An 18813-nucleotide genomic window follows, 5' to 3' on the forward strand; every position below is an offset into this window, starting at 1 on the left:
AGCCTGGCCCCGGGCGCCTGCTCTCACCAGCGTCCAGAGCACCGGGAAGACACGAGGGGCTCGCACGATGAGCAGCCGACCCAGAGTCTCGGGGTAATTGTCCTCCACCACCTCAATCATCCGCAGCAGGGCCTTCACCCCCGGCCGCCACAGGTGACGCATGTTGAGACCTTCCAGGTCCACCAGGCAGGTCCAAGAGCTGCAGCAGAGACGGGCCACTCACTCCCGCTTGCTCCACCACCTCCCAGGGCCCCTGACACCCTCCGAGGGTCTCAGGAGTTGGCAGACAGGAATGGATGGAGAGGCTCAGGAAGGCAGGGCTGGGGGTAGAGGGGCAGGACACTCTCATGGATCCTACCACCCCGACCCTCAGCTGGGGAGGCCATGTGAGGAGGAGGTTCAGAGCCTGGCCTCTGAGGCTAGGCACCTGAATTCAAGTGTCACCTCCACCCCCGAGAGCTGTGTGACATGGACAACTTCTTCATCAAGACAGTGGCAGTGACAGCAAGAGTCCCCATCTCGAGCAGTTGTTAGGATTAAATGAGGTAGTATGTGTAAAGCTCTCCACAGGGACAGGCCATAGCATGCACTCGGTAAAAGCCAGTTATTGCTACCAATTGTTGAAAGGGTGCTGACTGCTAAGAGCACACACTCCAGAGCCAGATGGCCTGGATTCAAATCCCAGCTCTGCCGCCTGCTGTGTGGCCTTGGCCAAGTTCCTTAGCCTCTCTGTGCCTCCGTTTCATTGGTACTAATTCATTAGGGAAATGACTGTTTTACTGCAGCGGCTAGTTCTCAGGAGCCTCTCCATCCTGCCTTTGTTCCCTTCATCCAGTCCACACCGCTGCAAGGAGTCCCTCATGACACCCTGTCATCTGAGCCATGTTGGGTGAATTCCACTTCTGATCAGGACGCTGACTGATCGATTTCTCACCCCAACCAATGTATGTCCCCTTAGAAAAGCTCCAAACAACAAAGGAACTTAATTTTCACAAAGATCGGGCTACGTCAGGTTAAAAAGCTGCAGCAGCAGGTGCTGCCTGCCCCTCCCCCCTGGGGTGTAATAAGGACAACATGAATCAGGTACTTCAGAGAGCACCTGCTGCAGAGTGTTACACACGCATTTGCGTTATCCCTCCACGGTCGTCGTTTTTGATGATGCATAAAGAAACCCTGGGACTGGTGATATTATTCCCACATTATAGATGAGCAAGCTACGGTTCAGAAAGGTTCAGTGCCACTGTAAGTACTCGTGGGAAACTGAGTTCGGGGCGAGTCGGAGAGGGACGGAGGTTACTGGATGTGCCGTGACACCTGCGAGTCCATCTGCCTGGGGAGACAGAGTCAAGGTGGCACTTGGGGGTGGGGCAGAGCTGGCCTCACAAAGCAAGGTCCAGGGGGTGATGTGGCACAGGGGTTCACATCCTTGAGCCCGAAACAGACAGGAACAGGTTCAAATCTCAGCTCTGCCACTTACCCACTTAGCAGCAAGCTTGGATGAGCATCGCTCCTCTGAGCCTCCGTTTCCCCCTCCACAAAGAACAGGGACAATAATAGTCCCTGCCTCCCAGGATCTTTGTAAGAATTAAGAGAGGACATTTCTGTAAAGTACCTAGCATGCTTCCTGGCCAGCGTCTATGCCCAATGAACCTTGGCTGTTTTCACTATTTCAGGGGAATTTGCTCTTGGCTGGGGTTCTTGCCTGATGGGACGGCCAAACTGCTTTGTGTTCCCTTCACATCTCTTCTGTCCTTCCTCATTGACGGAAAGAACCTGGAAAGTAGAGAATGTGCTGGCAAACATTCACTTGGCTGCCCCACCCACAGGCAACCCCGGGATCCAGGGAGTGGGGACCCCAACTCACGTGCTTCAGCAGCGCCTCTTCCCCCACGGCCTTCATCAAGCCTTTGGTGTCCATGTGGCCCAGGCGCAGGATATAGAGGGGGCGGCCGTCTTTGTAGGCGAGGCAGGCCAAGCAAAGAGAAGGGACATTATTTCAGCGGTGCTGGTGAGAGGGCAGGCCCAAACTTCTCCTCAGAGAAGGCAGTGCCAGGCTGTGGCTCAGCTTACCCCTCCTGTCCATTTATTCGAGAATGCTCTGCCTGCTCCCAAGAGGGGCTGACACCAGTTATGGCAAAAGAAGCAAAGTGTCCAAGTGTCAAAGAGACAGATTTACATCACACAGGAAACTGGCTGAGGGGCATGCGGCACTCTCTGTACGACCTCAGCAACTTTTCTGAAAACCTGTCCTAAAATTAAATGTTTATTTTAAAGCTTTTTAAAAAGAAGAGATGAACCATGTTAGGAAGGAATATGGAGAGAGTGGATAATGTTGGCTCTTAGCTTTCTGTCAACCAAAGCGAATAGGAAAAATAAGGAAGAATATACGAATACAGTCGATTCTTATTATTCACGGTAGTGATGTTTTCTAAAGTGATCTTGAACAATGACTTAGGGAACAGTGAAGCATCACTTCGAGAAAAAACATGGGGTAAGGTCCCTGCGAGCCTCTAGACATAACATTTTTGTTAACTGATTGATACACAACTTTGTCCTGAATTTCTTAAATTCAGGTGCACTAGCTCAGAGGCCATGCTCATTAAGGACACTTTATTGCTAATTAAGGAGACTTTATTGGGTATATATTGTTGATACATCAACATCGAACTCACGGCCAGCAGCACCACACTCAAGCCAGGACGAAGCTTATCTAACACACATGTTTTCTCTGTGAGGCACACTGCAGCCTTCTTGTGCTCGGGAATACTAGCCAGCACTTTTGCACTTTGCCTGGGGGCCATTTTAAACAGCAAAAATCTCTCACACACACACCACACAAAAGCACAAAATTGCAAAAAGAAAAAAAAAAGTAGTACTAAGTGGACTTTAAAAAGGACTCTTGTTAACAGTATGACAGCTGAAACAAAAAGGCAGAAGGACATCTTGAGGACACGAAGATCAGACAACTGACTTTTTGCCACTCTGCCCATGGTCGTAATTGACTGCAGAAGCACCCCGAGTATTGATTTGGGGGTTACAAATAAATTTGGGTGAGTAGGCAAGTTCACAAATATGAAATCCATGAATAATGAGGATTGACTGTATATTAAAATAAAGTGCTCCAACCAGTTCTTCAGGAGAGTCAAGCACTCACCTTAATTGATATATATATGAATTTCTACATAAAGGGCATTGAAAAGCATAATGGGCACTGGAATCAAGGGCAGCTTTAAGAAACAGAGAGAAGTTATCTGTGGTGGGTTGAACAGTGTCCTCCAAAAATTCACGTGCACCCAGAACCTCTGAATGTGACCTTATTTGGAAATAGCCTGCAGATAAAATTAGTGAAGGACCTCCAGATGAAATCCTACTGGATCAGTGTGGCCCCTAAATCCAATGACCTGGGGTCTTTACAGGAAGAGGAGAGGACACAGAGAGACACCCCGAGGGAAGCCATGTGAAGACAGGCAGAGATTGGGGTGACATGACCACAAGCCAAGGAACACCTGGAGCCACCAGGAGCTGGAGGAGGCAGGGAGAGATTCTCCCCTAGAGACATTGCAGAGAGCATGGTCCCACCCACACGTTGAGTTTGGGCTTCTGCCTCCAGAACTATAAGATACATCTCTATGGCCTTAAGCCACCCAGTTGGTGGTAATTTGCTAGGGCAGCCCCCAGCCACTAATGCAAATCACGCAGCCATTATGTGTGGGGTCTCAAAGACCAAAAGCAAGGCTGAGCTAACGCTGCCGCTGCGTGAGAAACGTTGCTTCCAGCCCAAATGTCTATTCCGGCACTACTTTCCTCATGGCTGGGTGAACCCCAAGGGCATCTCCAGATGCCCAGGAGAGTCAAAAGGAAAAATCATAAGAGGCTAACATGAAAAGTGGCCTTCAAAGCGCCTTTGGCAGTGACCAAAGTGTGTGCTCTGCATTATGTAGGTAAAGGGACACACCTCTGTCCTGGTAATGCCAGCCCCCCGCATAGAATTCCTCCAGGAGGGCAGGGGCTTGCCAGGTCTGAAGGAGGAGATCCACCTGGTGCTGCTTTCTCCAGCTCAAGGACTGGCCCAGCATCTCCCGGGCCTTGTCCAGGTGGAAGTCACGAGCCCGCAGGAACCGGAGAATGTGCTCATCTTTGGGAATCTGAGAGAAGAAGGAGAAAGCCCGTAGAATGGTATTCCCTAACCCAGTGGACAAAATTATGGAGAATGAGTAGCTCCTCTCTTATCTGCAAAACACTCAGCTGGGAAAAGGACCATACACTTAACCATGACGCAGTCTAGGGGTGAACTGTGGGGAAAATCTGTGAGTTTGGGCTGCCTGACGCTCCTCCCTCCTCATGTACCTCTTTTCTTTCGGGGAGCTGCTTTTCCTCCCCACTCCCCAGCACCCATCCTGGTTTTAGCTGGTGTTGCCAATCAGCACTCCACTCTCATGACCTCAGGGATGGCACAACCCAGATTTAAACCCAATTTAAATCAGAAGAATATGTCATAAACCCCTTTCTACGCAGTGGCAAAGGTGAGCCTGCAAGCCACGGGCAGCCACGGCTCCAAGCTCAACAGGGAAGTTAAGTCTGACGGGGATGAAGCAGAGGCAAACAGATACAAGAGCTCAGGGGTCCCGACCATGTGTGAGTCCTGGTTCGGGACATCCCTGTGGCAGGTTGCATGGGCCCCTGTGCGAGGCTGAATGATGTTCCTTCAAAATTCACATCCACCCATAACCTCGGAATGGGACCTTATTTGGAAATGAGTCTATACTGATATAATTAGCTAAAATGAGGTCACAGTGGAGTAGGTGGGCCCTACTCCAGGAGGGGAATTGGGACACAGACACAGGACAAACTGGGGGAAGAAGGCCATGGGATGATGATGGAGGCAGAGACTAGAGCGCCGCATCTATCAGCCAAGGACTGGCAGCAGCCACCAGAAACCAGGAGGGAGGAAGCATGGCACAGACCCTCCCCCAGAGCCTTCAGAAGGAACCAACCCTGCCCACGCCTTGATTTCAGACTTCTGGCCTCCAGAACTGTGAGAATAAGTTTCTGTTGTTTCGAGCCACTCAGTTTGTGGCATTTTCTTTCAGCAGCCCTAGAAAATGAATACACCCTGCTCAACAGGTATATGAGACAAGAAATACTCCTCTCCTTATTTTCTGCCTTGACTCAAGCTGCATTCCTACCACACAGAACCCAGAGACTAAGTAATAGGCTGAGGTGACAGGGTAAGACCCCGCCAGCTCTCCTTCCTTCCCTTAGGCAAATAGCAACAGGCAAGGGAAACCCAGTCCCAATGAAAGCTCCCCTTTTCTGAGTGCTCATCCTGAGCCAGACACGACTCTAGGCACTTTATGTGTGTTGTCCCTTGTAATTCAGTGCAGATGGCATATGCCAGCATCATCCCCCTTTTATAGATAAGAAAACAGGGGCAGATAGGTTAATCACAGCCCAACATGAAAGTAACTTCCTGTCTGCCCCCCTGTCTCCCTTGTCTGCCCCCACCCCAGCGTGGGGAGGGGATAGGAAGGAAGGGCAAGCTCGAAGTTCTTATTCAACAGAGCCGAAGGTCAAGTCCATGCTTGGGACCTACATGCACAATGGACATTCATGTGATGGGGCTTAGAGTCTGGAGCCATTTTTGGTTGTCACAGCTGGGGGAGAAGAGCTCTTGGAATCTACTGGTGGAGGCCAGGATGCTAATCAGCACCTTGCAGTGCACAGGACAGCCCCACCCCATAAAGAACTGTCCAGCCTCAAATGTCAACAGTGCAGAGGATGAGAAAGCCCGCAATCAATGGTACGCACAGCACACGTTATAGATACATGAGACAATACATAATAAAAAGGCAAAACAGGGGAGATGGGTGGGGGGATGGGGTAACTGGGTGACGGGCATTAAGGAGGGTGCTTGAAATAATGAGCACTGGGTGTTATATGCAAATGATGAATCACTGAATTCCACCTCTGAAATTAATAATAATAGTATATGTTAATTAAATTGAATTTAAATTAAAAAAGAAAAAAAAGAAAGCAAAATATAAGTTTCCAGGATTGCTAATTACATCAGCGTATTTACCTGGCCCTTCCTCCCCCAGTGCCTGAGGTGAGTAGCTGTCATTGAACATGCTTTCGTAGACCCCAGCTCTGCACCCACCTTGCCTTTGTGGGTCTCCTGCAGCCAGTGCCGAAGCTGGATCAGGCAGCTCTCCTGGACGGGCGTGAGATGGCCCAGGTACCTCTCAATGTAGTCTGCATCCAGCTTGTTCTCTGCAGGAGAAGATGGGGGAGTTCAGGACCAGAGGGCAATACCACTCTCTTCTCCACATGGTCTACCCTTTCTGGAACCCTTGCCTTACTGTCCGCCTCGGATCTGAAACGTCGAGTACAGTGGCCCTTTCACCGAAGAACAGCCATGTGGGCCCCACATCCTCCAGTCTTGCCAAACCATTTCCAAGGTGGTTCTGAAAACTCATGGTAGGGCCAGCCTGGATCTCACTATGGCAAGTGACGTGTCCTTTGACCCTCGGAAATCCAGATAATTCCCACCCCCTGGGGCTGTCCTGCCCTCTGAAGATATTAACAATATGTGCTCATTGTTTCTAGACAGGCATCATCTCAGTGAGCTCTCCCAACACGCCTGTGAGGCGGGCACACTACTGTTCCCACTTCATGGAAGACAAAACTGAGGCCAAGAGAGGTTAAGTAGCAAGTGAATGCATGTGGTGCACCCAGCATAAAAGAGATGGTCAGTAGATACAGTTCCTTTTGTCTTCCCACCTCCCAGTCCCCTTGTGGGTTTGAGGCTTTTCGTTGACAGAGCCCTGACCCCAAAATATAGCCAGGGAGCTGCACGGATCATCCCCAGTGTTCAGTCCCCGTCCTACACAATTGGGCTGTTTGGGGTCAGTGTGTGCAGGCATTTAGAGGCTGGGCTCCAACATGGAGGTCCTGGTGCCCACTCTTAACTGCTGGGGTGGCAGATGCGGGCATGGTGAGGCACACCAGCGTGGGAGCATCTCAGCAGTGGGGAGGCGGTCCACAAAGAGCAGCCGCCATGAACACAGCCCATTCTCTCTGTGCACAATTAGAAAACAAATGGAATGTGTGCACAACCAGTAGCAGGACGAACAAAAAAAGTCCAGGGCTGGAGGTCAGTAGGCATCTGGGTAAGCAGAAGCAGGAGAGATGCTGGTGGGGTGCAGTGGGGGAGCCTCAGAGTGGTCCGAAGTGAGATGGGAAGGGAGCGTGGAGAGGATGAGGGCGAAAGCACAGGCGGGGCAGGAGATACCAGCATCCTTCCGGCCTCTATGCAGCTGTCAAGGCCCCTTTCTCTTGAGCACAAAGGCCCAGTGATTCAGGGCAGGGTGGAAGGGGCATGACTCTGCCTCTCGCCAGCCATCCTGAGCACCTGCCTGCTGCTGGACAGCACAGACAGACAAGGAAGGAAAAGCCTGGTGCAAAATGAGTAGGGCACAGGGCATGACCACCGGATAATGTGCACAAGAAGGGGCAGAGGTTTTAACTTTTTAAAAATATTTTAAAAGTGCACGTACCACAGCGGCCAGCTAGTGCATATACAGTTGGTACAGAATAAATGTTTGTTGAATGAATGCATTTTGTTCTCCCTAAACACTGCCCCAGATATATTATTGGTTACATAGCATATCTCCAAGAAAGCCAAGCCCTACACTTCAGTGGCCCCAAAGGAAAGACTAAATCATCGTGAGCACTAATGCATACGGTTAAAACTGAATTCATGGGGTATGTGTAGTTTTGTGTCCTAGGGTTTTTTTTTTTTAATTTAACATTAGATTGTGAACATTTCCCATGTCAACAAAAGCCTAAAATATGACAAAGGGCTAATTGCCTTCAGTACAAAGAGCTCTTACAAAGCAGTAAGAAATAAGTGGGCAAATAGGAAAATAAACAAAGTACAAGAACAGAGATTCACAAAAAAGCAATACGGAGTCACTAAGCACAAGAAAATAATATTTGGCCCCACTCATCTACCAGTGGTCAGTTTTTGCTTTCTGAAAGATTTTATTTATTTATTTGAGAGAGAGATGGAATGCATGAGAGGGGGTTGGGAGGGTGGAGAGGCAGAGGGAGAGGGAGAAGCAGACTCCCCTGCTGAGCATCATGACCTGAGCCAAAGGCAGACACTTAACCGACTGAGCCACCCAGGCACCCCTCAGTTTAAAACATTTAGTAACAGTCTTGTGGGAAGCCAGGGTGAGGTCAGGAATAGACACAGTTATGCACTTTTGGGGGGAACATTGATTAGTACGACCTCTTTGTAGGCCTAATTGGTAAATCTGACAAAATTTCGCCTGCATATAACCTTTGACCCAACAATTCAACTTAAAAAATTTTATGCTACGTATATACTCATACCAATATAAAAACCACCCTAAGTAGAAAGATATACTATATTATTTATATTTTTTAACAAACGGGAAAAAATAAAATTAAAATTTAAAAACAGAAACCTAAATGTCCATCACTAGAAGTTTAGCTAAATTAACTAAAAATAATCAATAGTCAATAAATGTTTATTAATAAGTAAGTTATGGTACAACCACACCATGAAATACTGCAAAGTGCTGAGACAGAAGCAATGACACAGAAAACTGTTCAAGCAACATTAAGAAGTGAAAATAAGCAAAACATCCAGTAGAATGTATAACATGCTTTCACTGATTCACCATAAGTTATACACGTATGCATGCCTGTATATATATGTGTATGTATGCACATATTATGTGCATATATATGCCTAGATAATTTTAGGAAATATGAACACAAAACTACTATGGCCTTGAGGGAGAAGAAAGGAGTCTTACTTCCTAATTTACATCTTCCAAGAAATTTGAATTTTTTTTTTTAACATGCATTACTCATATAATTAAAAATAGTTGAAGGGAAAAAAAAAAAACACAGAGAAAAGGGCAGCCCTGAGGCACCAGATCAGGTCAATTCCTGATTTAGAAATAAATCAGTTCTGGCTCTTGGGCCAGAAGGAAGACAGGGTAAAGCAGCAGGGAAGGGAGGAAGCTGAGTCATTCCAGGCCCCAGACCCGTTCCCAAGGGGACCCGAAGCAATTCTCCCCCGCATGGAGTGAGCAAACCCTAAGCAGGCTTCTGGGGACTGGGTGGCGGTGGGGAGGGGTGGCCAAGGGCACAGAGCTGGCCAGCTGGCCTCCGCCACAGGGACCTACCGTCTGTAAGAACTGTCTCAGGAGCAGGGCCTGGGGCGCTGCCGGACCTGTCAGCCTCCAGGGAGCCAGGATCCCTCGGGCCAGCCTGAGAGCGGGCGTCCTCCTCTCGGACGGGGGCAGGCGTCCACCGGGGAATGTGAGAGGTGCCCTGGGAGATGAGCTCGTTCAGGTAATGCTCAATCACCTCCTTCCCCTGGAAGCCAGAGAGATCAGAGGCACGTGAGCACCAGGACAGGAGTGCGGGGGGTGGGGGGGTAAGGGCGTCAGCCTGGGCGTCACCCTCATCTGGCTGCAGTCCCAGCCCTGACACGTGGCTATTGAGCAGTTGAAATGTGGCCGGTCCGAATGGAGATGTGCGGTGAGTGTCAAATAGAAATGGGATTTCCAAGAGTTAGTACAGAACAAAAAATGTAAAATAGTTCATTAATAAGTTTTCTATGGATAACACGTTGGATAAAATATATCATTAAAATGAATTTCAGCTGTTTCATTACACGAACAGGCTTCTCTCCTCAGTGATGGGTCTGAGATCTTTACACAGCAACCATTTTAACCAGGACAAAGCACCACAGAAAGCTCTTCCTCTGTCCAGAGTTCACTACAGAAGCCCCAAACATCAGGGGGCTTCAGGATAATGATTATGGTGCCTCCATTACGGGCCGGATAGTTTCCACTCACTATCTTGTGTGTTATGGTCATTATTAGGATACCCATTCTATGGATGAGAAGACTGAGGCCAAGGAAGGTTAAGGATTGATCTTGCTCGATGTCACTTGGGTTGTCAGGTGGTAGAGCGGGTTTTGTGTACCTTCCTCCTTGTGACTGACACAGGAGCCCACCCCTTACCCTCTTGACGTTGGCTGTGTACTGTTTCATGGCGATCTTCTCCAGGGCATTTTCGAAGCCAAAGAAGGACCGGATGTCGAGCGAGGCACATTGCTCAAAGCAAGTCCACTCTTCATTCTCAGGGTGGACCTGAAAGCCAGGCAGGGGTGATGACAAGGTCTCAGTGTGGGGGATGCCGCGCCCACCCCCCCGCCCCAGGGGCTCTCTTGGTGATGTGGGCCCAGGCAGAGCAGACAGCAGACAGCACCTAGAGCCCCACCCAGAGAACAATGGAAAGTGTTAGAGAACAAAGAGCCTTCTCATGAGAGGATGGGAGAAAGTGGGTCTGGTGTCTGCATGCCTCTCCCTTAAAAACTGATATATAATAATATATTTAAATGAGTAATATATTTAACATACAATTATATATAAGCAAGTTAAACATAATTAGTATATATTCTAGATATATATTTTAAAGTACGTATTATGTTATATATTTATATATAATATATACATATATAAAAGCAAGGACAAACTTTGTTGACACAGCTATTACGCAGACCCAGGCTTAGTACTTCTCAAACTTCCGTGGGCAGAAACATGACCCGGGAGTCTGTTAAACGTGCAGGTTCCTAGGCCGAATGGGTCCAGGGCGGGGCCTGAAAACAAGCATTTCCCAAGCAGCCTTGGTGATGCTGATTCATCTGTTGGCTGAACTCACTCTGAGAAATACTGCACTAAAAATGATTTATAAAAAGCTGCCACCCACTCAGTTGTTAAGCGTCTGCCTTCGGCTCAGGTCATGATGCCAGGGTCCTGGGATCAAGCCCCGCATCAGGCTCCCTGCTCAGCGGGAAGCCTGCTTCTCCCTCTCTCTCTGCCCCTGCTTGTGTTCCTGCTCTCGCTATCTCTCTCTGTGAAATAAATAAATAAAATCTTTAAAAAAAAAAAAAAAGGTAACACACCTACGGGGCTTAGTATGTGCCAGGCACTCTCCTAAGGGGTTTGGATAGTTCACTTCCTTTAATCCTCAACACAACCTATGTGATAGGTGCAATCATTAACCCCATTTTAAAACAGATGAAGAAACTGTAAATGAGGGTGCGTTTCATGGAGGAAGGAAAGGAGAGAGAGAAAAGGAAGAGGGAGGCAGGTTGCCAGGTTTTGCCAACAAAATACAGGATGCCACATTTGAATTTCAGATAAACAGTGAATAATACTTTGTTAAGTATGTCCCAAGCAATACTTGAGATTATTTAAACGAACAAAAAAGTATCAGCTGTGTATCTGAATTGCAGATGGAAGCCAGTGTCCTGCATCTTGTAAAGGCCAAGGCCCTGGGGACAGAGGAGGGGGATCTAGGCTGATGCAAGGTCTGGGGGTGCAGGCTCACGGTGTAGCTGCAGCTTTCATTGACCACCACGCGGCTGGCGAAGGTCTCGTTGCGGGCTTCGATGAGGAGGGTCCTCTCCCTCCAGTTCAACACGTTTCTCTGCACGAAGACCACGTGCTCAACACCCGCAATCTGCAAGGGAAGGACAGTGGGGGGACCTGCAGGATATGGAGATTTCGCCGAGACCCGGCGGGCCTGCCCACCAGCTGGCCCGGATCCTGTACCACGCCCTCCACCCCCACACCCGACGCCCGCCCACCAGCCGAGGCCCTAGTCCCCAGCCCATCAATCAATCCCTAGGGCTTGGTCCTTCCCAGACCAGCCCTCCACCCCAGGACGCCATACCACCATACCGGCACCTACACACACACACTCCGTCCCCCACCTGAACCCGCCCCCAGGTCCCCCACAGCCCTTCCGGGTCCCCTCCTCCGCAGCCCCCAGCCCCTGGGACCCTCCTCCCCGCCCACCTTCCGCAGCAGCCGTGGGGCCTCCACGCGCAGCCTGCAGCTCCGCTCCACCACGTGCACCGCCCCGTCGGGGCTGCGGGACTCGCGCAGGACCTCACTGCCCAGGAAGACGGGGATCTGCGGGCAGGTGGGGAAGCGCTTCTCATAGGCCTGGGGGCAGAGCGGGAGTGAGTGCCAAGGGGGCTGGTGGCCCCAGAGGGGCCCACTGCCAGCTGAGGCCTGCAGCTCAACCCTCCTCCCTCCTGCTGGTCTGTTGTCTCATTTATAGGAGCAGAAATGTGAATTCCTGGCCTAAGATAAGAGCAGTGACCACTGCTGTTTCACCAACAAGACATCATTTTAACACCTGTCTCAGAGCCGTGACACACGAGTGCATGAGCAATGATTTGGCAAATCACTCTTTGGCCCTGCGTTTGAGATTTCAACCTCAGAAGGAAGAGTGGGCTTGCCTGGGACATTTCAAAAGAAGGCATCTTTCAGGAAAAAACACTTGACATAATCCAACACCTCTTCGTGACAAAAACACTGAACAAGCGAAGAATAGGAGGGAACTTCCTCAAGCTGATAAATCACAGTCAGCATCATGCTCAATGCTAGAAGATGGAATACTTTCCCCCTGAGATCCGGAACAAGGCAACGTCTGCTCAACATTGTCCTGGAAGTTCTAGTCCTGGCAGTTAGGAAGTAAAAGAAATAAAAGGCCTCCAGATTGGAGGATGGGAGTCTGTGCCCAGTTCCGGAATTGCCAGGGAAAGAGCCACTGTGGGGTAAGCCCTCATCCATGGCTGACTGTATCCAAGTGGGGTCTGCTCCAAGCGCCTGTCACAGCCCATGTGCCAGGAAATCGGGATCAAAGCAGCTCCAAAAATAGTGTGGGCATCTGAGGACAGCGCCTCCTCCCTCATCCCTCAGGGCTCCTCCCAGCTCAGAAGGGCAGAGGGGGGTGGGGGCAAGAAGAAATGGAACGGTGCCCGGTGCCCTTGGTGTCACCCCAGGCCCCACAAGGCCAGCCCAGTGTGTCTTCCTGCCGTATGTTGAGCCTGGCTGTCTTGTACAGATGCAGCAGACACAGCAGGGCTGGAATAAGGAGCCCTTGTTCCCCAGCAGAGGGTGCATGGCGAGCAGACATTTGCCCACTGAGGACAGAGCTGCATAACAGAGTGGGCAGATCCTGTGGTGGTGGGCCAGCTGCAAGGGTGTGAGGCTCAGCTCCACCTCCTCCCAAGAGAGGCAAGTCCTTTCCTCCTCTAAGCCTCTTTCACCATCTGGAAAATGGGTACATACCAAGTTTGCCTCCCAGAGTATGAAACCAGGCTGGCTACTTATGCAGAGCCTGGCTCATTTAAAGCAACCAGAATTTTCATTCTCCAGGCAACAAGACTCAAACGACAGCAGAACACAGGTTTGCAAGAACCGCAGACAGCTCCCTACCAGCCATATCTGAGTACTCCCTTGTCACCAAATGTAGGAGGGAGCCAGAGGAGCCAGCTTGGCCTCCCCTCCACTGTAGGAAGAGGGATGCTGACATTTTTTTAAAGTATGTGGAGGAAAAGGGGTGCATGGCTCAGAATTGGACAGGCTCAGTTCATGTCTCTGCTACTTTCTCACTGAGTGGCCTCATGAGCCTCTGTTTCCTCTTCTGTAAAATGGGGTGGCATCCCCATTTGACAAATGAAAGAACTGGAACCCAGAGAGGCTAAGTAACTTACCCAAGGTCACACAGTGAAAACTGGTAAACCTGGATTTGAATCCCAGCGTGGCCCAGTCTTCATTCCCTCGGGAGGGCTTTGCTCTTCTGGGCACCTGGGAAACAGCCAGGCATCGTCCCCAGGGCCGAGTGATCACGATTTCCCCCTTCTCCACCTTTAGTACTTCAACTCCTACTTGCTCATGGCCACACTGCCCCTGCGTTTCTGCATTCCCTCTAACTGTAGAGTCTCTCCTGCTTCCCAGATGAAATGACATACTCAGAACAGGCCCAGATGCCCGGAACATGTCCCACACTCCATAACTGTGGCCCACCAGGTCCCAGGCAATCTCTGCCACCAGCCACCTTCACTCTGCTCCAGCCATGCCAGCCTTGCTGTTTCTAGAACACATTTTTATGGGTTCAGTTGTGCACCAACCACCCCCCCAACAAAATCCATGTGTCCTACCTAGTTTCTCTGAATGTGACCTTATCTGGAAATAGGTCCTTGTAAATGTAATTAGTTAAGATGAAGTCATACTGGAGTGGGGGAGGGGAGCAGATCTCTAATCCAGTATGGCTGATGTCCTTATAAAAAGGGGAAATTTGGTCACAGACACTCATACAGGAAAAACATCATGTGAAGATGAAGGCACAGGTCTGGGTGATTCCTCTATAAGCCAAGGAATGCCAACGATTACCAGCAACACCAGAAGCTAGTAGAAAGGCATGGAGCAGATTCTCCCTCAAGCCCTCAAAGGAACCAATCCCGCCAACACCTTGATTTCAGACTTCAGGCCTTCGGACTGTGAGGTAAAACGTTTCTGCTGTTTAAGCCACCCAGTTTGTGATACTTTTAAATGTCAGCCCCAGGACACTAATGCACCTACCATCTGTTCCCACCACAGGGCCTTTGCATGAGCTGTTCCCTCTCCTTGGACCACTAATCACTTTACTTGACAGTGAAGGAGGAGGGAGGCCTGAGTAACTGGGGCTTCCAGAGGGTAAAGAGACCTGGATTGGGGGCTAAGGAGATGCTCTGGCTTCAGGGACTCATCCGTGCTAGTCCCTCTTCCTGGGACATCTTCCCCCACCCTCTCGCCTGCAAGGCTGCCTCCTCCCCTATTCTGTCCTTTTAGCGTATTCGTTTCCTTGATACCATTTATCACACCCTTCAGCTGATCCTAGCTTGCATGCGGCATGCTGAAGGCCTGGGCTGCATGCTTTTTCCACAGCACTAACCTCATACGTGTCTGTCTCAGCTCTTGGCACACAGCAGAACTAATAAATGCCCACAGGCAAAGAAAAAAATAATTTAAACTTGTTGATGATCCAAAAAGCCCCCAAGAAAGGTGTCCCCAGAGGGGAATGACAGGCTGTGGAGACAGAGCATCCAACTGAGCTTCACCAGGCTGACTTCCTGTTGTAACAAAGCTCTGGGTAGAAGAGCTCCATCTGGAGCCACCAGATAACGGTGGAGGGCGGAGGGCTGGTGGGCAGCAGAGGCTGCTGGGGCACAGCTTTCCCTGACCCTGAAAGGGAAGGTGCTACCTTCCTCAAGTAGCAACGATGGAGCTAGGCCAAGCATTGGAGCGGGGAGCGGGTCAGAGCTCAGGTCCCATCTGGAAGGCAGGGGCCCCTAAATGAAAAGTCCATCCCAGGGCTATATCTCCTGCCGGAAAGTCCCCGGGGTTGTGAGGCCCAGTGTCAGACATTGTTGCTACTGATGTTTACGGGGCACTAACTGCATCATTTATTTTTAAGATGCCCCAAGATGGAAACTAGTATTTCCCCATTTTACAGATAGGCAAGTTGAGGCTTGGGAAGGCATCACACAGTCAGTAAGTGGTGGGGCTGGAGCATAGGCCCATCTGACCCAGACCCCAGCCCTGAACCACCCTGTCCTGCCTCTCAGGGGATTTTCGTTATATCACAAGTGTCAATAGTTTGGAAATACTGAGTCCTGCTGGCCTAAAACCAATGAATCAGGGGTACATTTGCCTTTGGCACATCACAGGGTCTTATAGGACCAAACAGTCCACAGGATCCTCCCCACGGGCTCCTGTCCCAACAAATCATGCCTGAGCTTCTCTGTGCTGAACAAGCACATGGTTGCCTCCCCGCCCCTCCCCAGGAACACAAGGTAGCAGAAGGATTCAGTTACAGCCCTTCTGCCAGGTGGCTAGAGAGGGACACCCAAGCCTCCTCACTCAGAAAGGAAGCTGGTCCAAGGCCCAGAACCCGCCCATGCAGGGCCGCAGCTGGGGTAGGCAGAGACTAGTGGAAACTTCCGTTGACTGCCTCCCATGCGCCTCCGTCCTGTAAAAATCCACAGTGACACACTTAGCATGTGGAGATGGGCAGCTGGACTCCTAGCCAGACCTGCCTACCTCCAGCTGGGCAGCCTCAAACACAGGCACGTCCCCTTGTCTCCCTTCAGGCTCATCTGTAAAGTAATTCACTCCCAGTGAGCACCTGGTTGTACCGTTTCCTTCATTTGTGCGTCACACCTGCTGACAAGAAGTCATCGGCCCGTGGCAGGGAGCTTTTCCTCCTCCCACCAAATCCCCGGGGCTTGTCAAAATGACACAGTCAACACTCAGTAGGCATTTACATGATGAATGAGTGAATGACAGCATCCCATACCCATTAAGGGCATGGACTCTGGGTCCAAATCTCTGCTCTGTTTCTTACCAACTGTGTGGCCTTGAACGAGTCATCAGGCTCTCAGTTCCTTAATGTGCTCATTTGTTAGAAGGAGAATAAGAGAAGTAGCTACCTTGCTGAGTGGTGGGATGTGTGGGGGGGAATAAAGGAGTCCGTTTTTGTAAAGTGCTGAGAACAGTGCCTAGCACATGGTTCGTTCTACATAAGCATTTGTTAAATAAATTTAAATTTTAAAAAAGAGTGAGATTCTATAAAGTACAGAAAAGCTATTTCTGCTAATCACTTGACAGCTGCTCCCTCCTCCCCCACCCCTCCTTCCTTCCTGCTCTTCCTCATGCAAATTCAAAAAAAGCTGGAAGCTGCTTACCCCAAACCTTCCACCAAGAGTGTGGAAAGAAGATCCAAACTGCACTAACGTACTCTGGCGCAGTACTTTGCCTTCCCTTTCCATGCTGCAGGCTGGATTCGGGGCACTGAGCACTGTATGACCTCACGCGAGGCACACACCTCCAGTCACACTCCTCAGGAGCCTTTCTTGATGACCCCCACCCGCCCCCTGCAAGCGTGGGAGACCCCAGGATTGACGAGTATAAATCCTCTCAGCTCCCCCAACTTTTTAAAAAAGTGAGATAGAATTCTCATACCATAAAATGCACCCTTTTTTAAAACATTTTATTTTTTTACTTGAGAGAGAGCAAGAGAGAGAGAGCACAGCAGGGGGAGCGGCAGAGGGAGAAGCAGGCTTCCCTGCTAAGCTGGGAGCCCCGAGGCAAGAGTAGATCCCAGGACCCTGAGATCATGACCTGAGCCGAAGGCAGATGCTTAACCGACTGAGTCACCCAGGAGCCCCTAAAATGCACCCTTTTAAAGTGTTTGATTCTGTGGGTTTTAGCACATTCACAAAGTTGTACATCCATCACCACCATCTAGTTCCAGAACGTGCCATCACTCCAAAAAGAAATTCCCTACCCATTACAGCCAACCCCTAGTGCCCCTACCCCGGCCCTAGGCAACCACTAATCCACTTCCGATCTCGGCAGATTTGCTGTTTCTGGACATTCCACGGGAGTGGAATCATACAGGATGTGGCCTTTTGCGTCTGGCTTCTCTCACTTGGCATCGTGTTTTCAAGGCTCATCCGCGTTGTGGCAGGTGTCAGTGCCTCTTTCCTTTTCATGGCTGAACCATATTCTACCGTATGGATTCCCCCCAGTTTTGGCCAAGTTGCTTAGCTAGAGCTTAGGGGATGAGACATCAAACATCTGATGACAACAGTGTCACCCCGGCCGATGAAGGGTAGCGGGCGTGGTAGAACCAGGACAACACACCACTGGAGCCGTTTGACTGCTGGATACAATCTATAAAAACGGGTATGCCTGGAGAGTCCTGTAGCTGGATAACCTGCTGCTAGTGTAGTCAAAGCCAGCTCGGGGGAGGCAAAAGATGGAGACAAAGAGGCGGAAGGACCCTGCAGCCGGGGCACCTGGACGCAGCAAGGGGGCAAGGCTCGGGTGTGGGTGGCACGGCAGAAGCAGAGCATGGGGTTTAGATGCTGCCTCTGCCCCTTGCCAGCTCAACCTTTTGAGACTCAGTTCTCTTGGAAAAAAAGAAAGAGAGAGAGAGAGAAGATAATGAGAATGATGGTGATACCTACTTTGTAAGGACTGCAGTAAAGACTAAAGGTAGATAATACGTTTAAGGCACAGAGCGCAGTGCCAGACATGACATCGTAGACTTTTAAATCGACGAGAGGAACAGATGTTTGTACAGAATCATGCACAGTAGCCAAACGGTAGAAACATCCCAAGTGTCCTTTGACGGATGCGTGGATAAACAAAATGTGGTCCATCCATACAGGGGACTATGATTCAGCCATAAAAAGGAAGGCAGCACGGACACCTGCTACCACATGGATGAACCTTAAAGACATCACGCTCAGTGAAAGAAGCCAGATGCAAAAGGACACATACTGCATGGTTCCGCTTGTATGAGGTCCTGGAATAGTCAGATTCCCTGGCAGAGAGTAGAAGGGTGGACGCCAGGGGCTGGCAGGGGCAGGAGGGATGGGGAGTTGGTGTTTAATGGGGGCAGGGTGTCAGTTTGGGAAGATGAAAGAGTTCTGGGGTTAGATGGTGGTGAGCGCTGCACAACACTATGAATGCGTTTAATGCTGAACTGAACTGTACACCTAAAAATGGTTAAAATGGGAAATTTTGCATTATGTATATTTTACCACAGTTTTTTTGGAAAAAAAAAAAAAAGAGTAAGCCCCATTTCCTGGGTGGTTTATAGCCCTGCCAGGAGCACTGGCCATAATTTGGAGTAGAATATCATGTCTGTGTGTTTGTTTTTAGTCAACACCTCTGTCTCTATGCCTGTTTTCTTCACCACTGGATTCCCCAGTGTCCTTGTACAACACCTGGGATGCTCTAGAAGCCCGGCCCATATTCGCTGAAGGAAGAAAGGAAGGAAGGAAGGAAGGAAAGGAGGCTGGGAGGGAGGGAGGAGCAGGTACTGGGGAAAGAAAGCAGGAAGTTGGAACCATTGACA

The 18813-nt window shown here is 49.9% G+C and overlaps 1 protein-coding gene across 1 annotated transcript in view; it reads right to left on the reverse strand.

Moving 5' to 3' along the window:
- The window catches only part of SEC14L5 (SEC14 like lipid binding 5), a 39276-nt gene that overhangs the window by 11961 nt on the left and 8502 nt on the right, over positions 1–18813 (reverse strand). The window contains exons 3-11 of the mRNA XM_081820092.1: positions 11910–12059; positions 11440–11571; positions 10068–10196; positions 9222–9414; positions 6158–6270; positions 3956–4145; positions 1865–1953; positions 1703–1773; positions 28–199 (exon numbers count right to left, since the gene is read on the reverse strand). Of these exons, the coding sequence (XP_081676218.1) occupies positions 28–199; positions 1703–1773; positions 1865–1953; positions 3956–4145; positions 6158–6270; positions 9222–9414; positions 10068–10196; positions 11440–11571; positions 11910–12059 (1239 nt within the window). The remainder of the gene's footprint in view (positions 1–27; positions 200–1702; positions 1774–1864; positions 1954–3955; positions 4146–6157; positions 6271–9221; positions 9415–10067; positions 10197–11439; positions 11572–11909; positions 12060–18813) is intronic.

The sequence above is a fragment of the Leptonychotes weddellii genome, chromosome 5 (assembly GCF_054177405.1).
Source record: "Leptonychotes weddellii isolate Sample4059 chromosome 5, ASM5417740v2, whole genome shotgun sequence".
NCBI classification, from domain to species: Eukaryota; Metazoa; Chordata; class Mammalia; order Carnivora; family Phocidae; genus Leptonychotes; species Leptonychotes weddellii.